The 10,626-nt window shown below is 39.6% G+C and overlaps 1 protein-coding gene across 4 annotated transcripts; it reads right to left on the bottom strand.

The window, feature by feature from the left end:
* Positions 1-1,358: 1,358 nt before the first annotated feature.
* On the bottom strand, positions 1,359-5,483 carry LOC128817748 (centrosome-associated protein 350-like). 4 transcript variants are annotated; one of them, XM_053996540.1, is made up of 5 exons: positions 4,284-5,483; positions 3,580-3,921; positions 3,097-3,240; positions 2,541-2,666; positions 1,359-2,068 (listed from the first exon to the last, which is right to left on the bottom strand). In XM_053996540.1, exons 1-5 carry the CDS (start codon positions 5,466-5,468, stop codon positions 1,967-1,969), a joined length of 1,899 nt encoding a protein of 632 aa, XP_053852515.1. In that variant the 5' UTR covers positions 5,469-5,483; the 3' UTR covers positions 1,359-1,966. The 4 variants fall into 4 exon arrangements, with proteins under 4 accessions (XP_053852515.1, XP_053852518.1, XP_053852514.1 ...); XM_053996539.1 differs by having other exon boundaries at positions 1,979-2,254; XM_053996543.1 differs by lacking the exon at positions 2,541-2,666.
* Between the last annotated feature and the right edge of the window lie 5,143 nt (positions 5,484-10,626).

Raw genomic sequence — 10,626 nt, forward strand, 5'->3', positions numbered from 1 at the left:
AGGGGTTTAAATTCTTACTTCAGGCCCATCGGGGGAGTTCAGGGTTAGAACTTAATTCATCATTGCTTGTGGCCAACAACCCACAAAGAGAACGAGAGTAAAATTCTGCTGCTTTTGCCTTTTCCTGACCCTTTCTTTTATTTGACCATTAAATCTAAAATTGTTCAGACACATATCTTTCGATCCATATCCACAGCTACAACCTAAATGGTTTCTCATATCACATCCCAGTTTTGGGGTTTTCTCTATTTTTTCTGGGTACAGCAAGCACAAAAGAGATGGTTACAATAGCAAAGCCCAACAGCTTCCAAGAATTGAAAAAACTTGTAGCAGCTGCTAATTAGGATTTTAAAAATCTGCAGTGCCTAAGATATTTTAGAGCACATTTTATTTGGAAGAATTGTTAAATGTGTGAAGATGAAAGAGATGGATTACAAGAGAATTAAATGTAAGGTTTAACTGAGAAATAATCATTTTCTATGAAAGATAATGACTCCTCTTGAGGCTAGTATCAAGATTTATTGACCCAGGAGGTTAATATTGATCAAACCCAAGGCAAACAAAATATTAGACCTTGAAGGAGAGTAATCTTGATATTGAAGCCTTGCCACTGAGTGAACAGGTCAATATATCTGGGTGCCAGAATCTCAGCTTTTGAACACAGAATGGTGGGGGATATTAAACATGTCTGACATGTTCTGTGTACACACTTTTTATTCTCATCAGCAGGAGATACTTTATAGCTGTGTCCTTCCCTGAGAGCACCCTGAGAGGGTTCAGGCTTCACTCACAACCCTCATTGCAAATCTGATGGGTCTCTGCCTCAGGTGTAACGTAAGGCTAAAATCAAACAATTCCTTCAGCTATTTATTCATATCTAAGTGATATTTGTAACAGATTTCGTTCCAAACACAGGGATCCTGCTGCTGCAAAACCAGAGTGAGAATAAACTGAAAAACCAGAGTGCTGCAATTTATAGATTTGTCATTGTATCCAACACTAAGTCCAGGAAAAAAAAAAATGAGTTAAATTCTGCTATAAACTGACAACAAGAAAACAAGTAACTTATGTGGATTAACTAATCAATGAGGATAAAGTCAGAGACATGGAAATGAACCACTAGAGACATGAAAGTAGTTTATAGGATAAGATCACCAGTTAAGGTGCTGGGGGCAGAAGTTGCCTTTTTATTTCTGTTCATATGGCAACAAGCATGGGAGGGTTTAATGTGCCCAGTAAAACAAAACAAAAATGCACCCATTCACTGCTGAGAAGAGCAGTGTGTACAAGAGAATCTGTAATTCTAATTGGTTTCAGTGAAAAATAAATAAACAAAATAAACAATGTGTATCATTTTATTCAGAAAACAAGTACAAGAAAAGATAAGGCAACAGCATTTAAAAACACAAACAAAATGTCTATTCCCCCAAGCAGATTTTAAGTACTGTATTTTTAAATCTTAAGTTTTATACATAATTTATCTTTATTGATCCTGATTCTAATTTTATTTGAAAGAATCTCTGAATAGGATTGGAAAAAATCTGATCTCTTTACAATCAATTATTCAATAATGAACAGTTTCTGAATTCCAGTAAGAAATATTTGCACGGTATTTATTTTAAAAAGAACAAAAATTTGATTTTCTCAATACAAAATAGGTGGGACTACAGCAATTAGCACAGTGAACAATTACCATGCTGAGGAAATGCTTCTATTTCCTTGTCAAAATCTTGATTTTTCCAGTTTTGCCAATACAAAAGCAGTATTGATTTCCTCTCTTTTGTCTATTAAAGCACTCTCAGCACCCCACATTCAGATATCATAAAAATTCAATGGGCTCCTGTGAATTGCATGATAAATAACCCAATTACAGGCACACATCTAATTGTTAGGAATTGAAGGTGCTGATAGAAAAAATCTCCAATTTGAAGTGCATCACATCGGCATTTGCCTCATTTGCATAAAATTATAGACATTTAACCTGATTGTCTGGCTCCAGGTCCTGCCATTCCCTGTGCCACCTCTCTGAAGCCATCTCCAGGCTCCTTTTAAGCAGTTCCACAGCATACTAAAAGAAAAAAGATGGTGCACAGTCACCTTTCAAACAGGCTTTTTTCAGATAAATCTTGCTAAGAACTCTGATTGTGTCAAGGATCAAGCTATCAAATATGGCTTCAGCCATCCTCATCTTCACTGTTAATTCATCATCACCATAGGAAGTCCACTGAGATTCTTCTTTGCGGAGCTCCTGGATCTAAAATATAACATGGAAACTAATTTTTACTTCAAAAAGAAGAGCTTCACAGAAGTACTGAGACACTGCACCTAATCCAACAACTTTACATCTGCATCATTAATTTATTTAATTTAAACCACTCACAAGAACTGGAAATACTGGATTATTAATTCAATTTTTTAATAAAGGCAGTTATTTGAAGTTCTTAAGTTAATTTAAATAAATGTGATTCTCACAAAAGGATGAGAATTTCTAGTTTAAATCTAGAGGAAATAAACAAGTCCCCATTGGAAATTCTGCTTACCAGAATAAGGTCCACTCTGTCTCTCTTACAGTTTCCATACTTGGTCATATTTAGGAATTTTCTTTTCATTTCTAAGTCATTCTTTTCCAGGTTCATTATTTTAATAATTTCACCCTGAACAAATGTCTACAAAATAAAGAAGGCTGAAAAGAACTCTCCTCATAAGAATTCTGGTGCTGTGAAGGTTCCAGATGAGTGACAGGTGCCAGTGTGAAGATCCAGCTTTACGTCCACAAACATCCCAAAGTTTAGGGGACTGATCTAGAGGTAGCTGATCAATACTGGCCAACCAGCAATTTTAATCATAATATTACTTTAGAGGTTACATACAAAATAGGAGAGTTTAAAGGCCCATTCCCATTCTTATCTCCATACATATGGAATATTTTGACTAATCAGCTCGGTTATTTATGCTGACATTTCAGGGTAATGCTGTTTCTTCTCCCATCACCTCAGTTACACTGCCATAATCCTCCCAAATTTCACATTTCTTTTTGCCATTGAAACCTCTGCTCTTTCCACTCCTGTTCCTGTACTTTACATTGCCAGAACATACCTTGACATCTCTGATGTCTGTCCTTCTGCAGAGATGCCTGGAACAGGGAGATCCCACTTCTTTTTTCATCCATGGGAACGTATTTGGCTTTGCAGTCACTTGATACTCTTCACGCAGCAACTCATGGCTCAAATCAAATATAACCTGTAACAAACTCAGCATGACACTGAAGTCAGGAAAATGGGATTCCAGTCCCCAGCTTTCCATGGAACTTGGCTTTTCCTGAACAGACCCAACCAGACACTGGGTCAGGTGTACAAGGCCTTATGGTGGAACTCTGGCAAAGGTCTGGACTGTCTGCAAGGACATTTATTCTACTGGAATTATTCTGCAGCAAATTGCAAAATACTCCTGGTAGTACCTTTCAGTGTCCCTTTAGCTATATTTAGTGTTAGCAAATAGAATAACATTAAATATTAGCTAATATGATTCAGCCTCCAGAACACTACAAAAGTTAATTAACAGTTAGTGCTTTAAAAATACCTGATTATACATCCTCTTGCTTTCTGCTTCCAAAGCATTCCTCGAGAGATCACTATATTCCAAGTACTTTGGCACGCTGATGTTCCTGAAATTTGATTTTATGTTCTCTGGGGTCCATAATTCTTCCACAGCATATGCAGACAAATTTTTAACATAAGAACTGTTATGTGGTATCACAAGAGGGACTTCCACAGTTTTCTTCCAAGGAGCTGAGTGCCACTGGTCTGATTTGTACAAGTGTTGCTTTTGTGTCTGTCTCACCAGCATGTTTTGGTCAGAATTAGGCTGATCAAAATCTTCAGGGCTTCCAAAAACACCGGCATCGAGGATTTTTAAAAGGATCTTCAAGAGAGAAAAAGAAAAGACAGATGATGTATTCTATATTTTCAGAGGTCTTGAGATTATTAGCAACTGATGAAGGTTACGCTTAAAGCCATTTTATTCATGGGCTCAAAGAAAGGCTTACTGATGTATTATTAAAAATTCCAATAAAGTCCCATTTTCTTTGTTTGGACCATACATGTACTATCCAATGGATACAGAATAACTCCTTAAATAAGGAATGGGTCACATGAAGTGAGCAGCCTGGTTCCTAACATTGATATAATTTCTATGGATGATAAACTGGGCCACACAAATTATTGCCTCTATAGACTCAGCCTCAGGGCCAGCACTTGAAATAAAAACTTTCTCACTGTACTTACAGGCAAAGTGGTTGGAGAAGTCTCTGGAGATAAATGAAGTATCTTGTCTGCTTTTGATCTGTGTTTTCTTTTAATCTTCTTATATTCTTTAACTGCATCATCTATAAATTTAGTTACAATTCTGTCTGTTACTGTGTGACAACCATGAATGCAAAGCGTATCAAAATCACCCAGTAAAACATCAGAAACCTTTGCTGATGGTTCAGATAAGGCAGCAACTGAATTTTCTTTGAGGGGAAACGGTTTCTGATTGTCTTCTTGCCTCAGGCCGTTGCCATAATTCATCATGTCTTTTTCAAAGGCATTTTTATATTTGTGTTGAGCTGTTTCAGAAAATGCAATTAAAATGTCAAACAGAAGTTTTTTACTGAGTTCACTTGCAATATCATCAGCAAGTTTAATTCTTTTCTGATCCTCTACCAAGCAGCAAATATTTTTGCTTGTGTTTACCTCATCTGTCTTGCTTTTCTCTGGAAGAACATCTGCAAATACAGTTTGTTTTATTTGTGCCAGTTCTGTTTTTTCTTTATCTGATCCCAAGCACATTAAGTTTTTTTGCCAGAGGAATTCATTATTGTTACTCTGGTTGGAATAAGGAAACTTTTGCCCTTTTCCAGACAGCAAGGCACTGTGTAACCCAGACTGGTTTTCTTTCACTTCTGAACCTCCTGCACTGTTTGTGTCTTCTGCTTTCTCCTCTGCAAACCCCACTCTCTGCTCATCATCTTCAGAATAGTTGCAGTCTCCTTTGAGGGAGTCATCATCATCATGGAAGGAGTCAGAGTCTTCATTCCCCATGGAACTGGAACTATTTTTGTTAACCCCAAACAGGTGTGAAATCTCATCAGGTCTGACAAAGACCCCACAGTGCTGAGCACACTCAAAATACTTCACCCCTTCGTAAGTTCCAGCATTGTCACCTTCAGCTTTGTCCAGTGCAACACCAGCCCAGTGCCCACTGCCAAAATGAGTCTGGCCTTTGAATATCAGAGTTCCAGGCTGGCTCTGCTTTACCAACACTCTGTCCCCAGTTTCAAATGATGATAATGGGTCATCACTGTCATCCTCAGTGCTGAGCAGCTTTTCATACATTTTGCATTGTTTCATTGGGAATTGAGGACTTTTACTTTCACCAGAAGAATCTGTCTTTGACACAGGCAGAAACTCCAAATGCTGCAAAGGCATCTCCTGTTCTCCATGCTGGTTTTCTGATAAACAGCTGGAAAGAGCTGTAAATATAGATTGTTCTGAGAGACAACCATCCTGAGTTGAAAAAGCACCGCTTGTCTCTGTACTGAGCAGAGGAAATTCTTCAGGCACAGTGTTATCAGGTAATGGGGGTAATGCATCCATTTCCAGTGATATATCTTCATCCATGCCCTGACTAGGCTCTGAGCCTGTCATTTGTTCTGGTGGAGATGGGAAATCATCCGTGCTGGAGGCAGGATCACCATTTTTCATTGCATCTGTACCTAAAGGGGGAGGAGGAAGATCTTCACTTGGAAATGACAAATCCTTTTTGTTAGAGGATGGCAAGTCAGCACTTCCAGAGGACAATACTTCATCCACAGGACACAGCATTCCCAACAAAGTATCCTCATCAGTTGGAGGGACACCCTTATCACTACTGGAGGTTGCATCAGTGCATGAAGGGCTGGCAGCTGCATCATTCCCCAGTGTTGGGATCTCCTGAGAAGAGGGCTTGTTTCTGCTGCAGCTTTGTGAGGCACCCAGGTGTGGCTCATCCACTCCCTCAGAAGGGTTTTCAGACTGGGAGCAATGTGCTGACTCAGTTCTGGAGGCATTTGCTTTGTCTGCTGGCATGAAGGAAAGCAGATGATCAGTGCAGCCATGATCCAACACATCTCCAGGGTATTTTTGGGAGAGAGATGAAGTCTCAGCTCTGTCATCTTCAGGCAGCTCACGTTCATTGTGTTTGTCACTAGGTGATGTTTCCTTTCCATTGCTTATTGCTATTGGCATCTCTTTTGAGAGATTAGCAAACACATCACCACTGTCACAGACAAACTCTTCTGGGACACTGACATCTGTGTCCTCTCCATGCTTCAGCTCTAATTCTGGGTCTGAAATGGAACTTTCTGAGAAGCTGATACAAACTGCAGACACTTTTTGAAATTCTGAGTGAGAAGAGTCTGATTTGGCACTTTCACATTTCCAAAAGAAGTTATTTGACTTGGACAGTGATTCAGTGGAAGTTAATCCCTCAGAAAATGCTTTTAAATTTAGTTCATCAGAAGCTTCATGAGAAATATGGTCCAAATGCTTCAAACACTGACTGGCATCCACCTGATGGATCTCTTCCACTTCTTTAACTGGAACATTTAAAATATTTTTTTTTAAAAATCAGCATTTAAAAGAAAAATATTTTATAGAAGAGCTTGCTGATAGATCGTTTAGAACACTCAAATCTATCATGCTCCTCACTATGATATCTAGGAGTAAATTAGGAGTTGGACTTTATGATCCTTGTGGGTCTCTTCCAAATCAGGATATTCTGTGATTCTATGGAATGCAGAAAGATGGTTCATTAGAAAAATGACAGAAATAGGAAATAGTGCCACAATATGTAAATATTTATATTACAGAAATTATGCATACCCAGAACTATGTAAATTATATAACTGACTCATATATAAACAGACAGTTTTATTTTTCACCTAAGAAATATGAGCTATGGATAAAACCTGGAAACAAAAATAACTCCAGCATGTCCTGTCCAAGTCTATCTTCAACTGATCTATGTTCTTTTAAAAAGAACAGCCTTAAACTCTTGAAAAACTGTATCAAAAGAGAGCAAATTGTTAATGACACATTCAGAGTAAGTTATGATTTTGTTCTGGGGAAGCAGTATAATCATCTCTCTTAATAAACCTCTGAGAGATCCCCACCATCTTGCCCAGCAGTGATTTATACATTGGTTATAGTGAGCAAGACACTTTGGTAATAAATGAGAAGATTGTCTCTCTTTCTGTCTGGATTAAAATTTGATTGAAGTAGTTGAAACAGATTAGACATAATAGCATTAAATATGATTGACCTGCTCCTTCAAGAGTATTTTTTGCCTGAACCAGGCATAAGTTACTCCAAGTAGGAAGCATCCCCAAGCCTTTCACTGGGTACTTTCTGCCACATGGATTATCTTCATTATCTTTAGGGTCAGGGTTTGAAATAAGTGCCTTTTCCTCCAGCACAGATTCCTAGAATGTAAATATTTAGGAGACAGAGTTAATATTTTAAGGAAAAAGTGCATGTAACCCATACACTTATTTTTGACTACACGTTCCTAAGTGCCAAATGAGTCTTGTTTTGGTCCTATTTAAAGGCAAATGTAATCTGGGACACCCTTTCTTTAGGCATTAATGGAATTGCAGAGGTAGTCCTTACCAGAAATACACACTTTTGGCCTTTTCTTGTAACAAGTGTGGCTACAGATTCCATTCCAGCTGAATTCTCCTGAGCATTAAGGGACTGCTCCAAACCTGGGAACTCCTCCACCTGTTTCTGGTGTTGTACCAGTGATTCCTTGTTCTCAGTAGAACAGCTGTAAAGAGTTAGACAGGGAATGCTTTGTTCCTGATCAGTATAAAATATGAACAGACCCGTGCAGGTGGATTAATAGCATAATCACCACTCTGCACTCCTGCACAGGACAGAGATCTATGGACAATCAGCCAGAATTTGGGTGCATTTGAGTTCCACCAGCCCTTTGCTGCTCCAGACTGACACCAATATTCACTGTTCTCCTACGAGCAGCCTTGTCAGTAATAAGAAGTGAAAGCACAGCCAAGAAACCTTTTAAAGATTTCTCTGACTTGTAATCAATAACACCATGAATAATAGATCAGTTCCATGCAGGGATTTATTTGAAAGCCTTCCCCTGTGGGGACTTAAGTAAATGCACAAACCTGACTCACCACCCTGCTAAAGCTCTGGGTAACACTGAATGAAAGGGAGGTTTAATTCATATTGATAAATATATGTCTAACTGCTTTTTTTCCTCTTCCTGAAGCAAACTAGATTTTTGTTCTGAGCAGTGTGGATGCTGTGGGGTTCTCATTCACACTGCTCAGCTCCTCCAGCCCAGCAGGAAACAGACAGGGATGCTCCTGGGGAACAGCAGGACAGGGATTTCTCAGTCTGACTAAACTCCTGAATTATATCTCACTGTAGGATTTTACATGACACCTCTGTGCTTCAGTTTAAGCCTAAAATTTAGCCCTGTGTATTACAAAATCCTTCTCTGGTTAAATCCTCAGTGAAGCACAGAGCAACTCTGAGGGGCTGAGTGATACAGAGGCTCAGAGCAGAGGGTGACAAAGGAGTGAATTTCCCCAATTAAATCAATACATTTCTACTCATTCCATATTGGTATTGTGAAGGCCCATTAATATATAGTTGCAAAGTGTTTGGGTTTGTAGTTAAAAGCCACCATGAAAGCATAAACTGACATTAGCAGTTGTGTGGCATCATTAAAGGTGCCCTGAGGAACTCACCATTTGGGACAGAATGATAAGCAGTGATCTTGATTTATCAACTGCTTGAACACAGAAGTTTTAAAAATTTATCATCATACACTTCCTGTTTAGAGTATCTAAAGCTCACACAATTATCTAGGACATACCTGTCTCCATCTTCTCCACTGGATCTGGTCCTACCTACAGCAATCACTGAGAAAGGTTTTACTTACCCCTCACATTTCTTGCTCCTTCTATGCTTTAGCTGGACACAATTGTCTGTACTCCCTGACTTCATAACCTCCTGCTTTCCAGCCAAACTGGGCAGCTTTTCCTGGAGTTGTGCTGTTGAATGCTGCATCATTAAGATTTCTCTCTGCTGCTTTAATAAAAGCTTTCTTTCTTGATGGGCTGCCCTGTAGATGTTTTTCAGGTGCTGGATTTCTGCCTGAACAAAGCAGAGAAAAAAGAGCATAACAGAGTGAAGATAATGAAGAGCTATACTTAAAAATATGTATAATGTTTCTTCACATAGGGCACTATTAATCCTAAAATACTCTGAAAATTCAATACTTTCCTTTTTTATAAAAAAATTGCAGTTTTATTTTTCAACCTGTGAAAACTGATGACAGGTAAAGGGATGTTTTGATGGCCTGACAAGTGGTGAGACCTTTAAAAATTGTCTTCAGATCATTCAAAACTACAGGATGCTTGTGGTTTGCACTAGGAATTCCTTTACTTAAATGAGAGGCTCACACTACGTAAGGAGCAGGACAAATTTTCTGACTACCAAGTGTAATTATGAACCTAGCATAGTGGAATAACCAAGACTATAAAATTAGCTGTCAGATTAATTTAATATGTTTCAACAACACAAGCATAAATCAGTGGAACCCTACATTATATGACCAGTTTGTTATGGCATAAATAGAAAAATCCACAATAACAGTAAAGTAGAAGAAGAGGAAAAAAAGATGTTTTCTTTTATCCAAGATTTGCAGACTGCTGACTTTGGCACAAAAGCCACCCCACTGTGGGTATGTAGGAAACATGCAGAATAATGGATGCAAAGTGATGATTTTTTTTTTTTTATTTAACACAAACCCCACTTGCTCCAGCAACTCCAGACACCTCTCTGTGCTGCAACCTCCCTGTGGATATGAGATGAATGCCAGCTCCTCTCACTGCAGCATTACCTGCTCCCATTTCAGCTCCATCAGGATTTTGTGCTGCTTTGCTGCCATGGCAGAGGCTCCAGTACTATCCTGCAGATTTTCCAGAACACTGGAAATCACAAGGATGAGAATCAGAGTCAGATCATTAAATGCCTTGAATTTATGGATGGGAGCAAAGCTCCTCTCAAAGCACCTGCAGGCATAGGAGGCTCTGCAGAAAGTTCTGATGCACTCAGAAGACATCTCACCACCCTGGGGCTATGGTGCCTGGACCTCTCCTGAAGCAACTGGAGTCTCCTGAGCACTGGGGGGCTCCTCGCAGTGTCTCAGGGTGGTCAGTGCTGAGGGACGCCCCTCACCGTCCATCCTGAGGGCTCCTCATCCATGTTGAGGGATGTCCTTCACTGTCCATCCCTGAGGGCTCCTCATCCGTGCTGAGGGATGTCCCTCACCATCCATCCCTGAGGGCTCCACATCCTCATCAGTGCTGAGGGACACCCCTCACTGTCCCTGAGAGCTCCTCATCCATGTTGAGGGATGTCCTTCACTGTCCATCCCTGAGGGCTCCTCATCCGTGCTGAGGGATGTCCCTCACCATCCATCCCTGAGGGCTCCTCATACTCATCAGTGCTGAAGAACACCCCTCATCATCCATCCCTGAGAGCTCCTCATCTGTGCTGAGGGACACCACTC

The sequence above is a fragment of the Vidua macroura genome, chromosome 21, assembly GCF_024509145.1.
Source record: "Vidua macroura isolate BioBank_ID:100142 chromosome 21, ASM2450914v1, whole genome shotgun sequence".
NCBI classification, from domain to species: domain Eukaryota; kingdom Metazoa; phylum Chordata; class Aves; order Passeriformes; family Viduidae; genus Vidua; species Vidua macroura.

Coding starts and splice junctions, on each gene's coding strand:
- LOC128817748 (XM_053996539.1), bottom strand. CDS start 5,468: ATGCCTTTGCAGCATTTGGAGTTTCTGCCTGTGTCAAAGACAGATTCT. Junction 3,922..4,283: donor CTTCTCCAACCACTTTGCCT/GTAAGTACAGTG, acceptor TCTCTCTTGAAG/ATCCTTTTAAAAATCCTCGA. Junction 2,255..2,540: donor ACAGAGTGGACCTTATTCTG/GTAAGCAGAATT, acceptor GTTATATTTTAG/ATCCAGGAGCTCCGCAAAGA.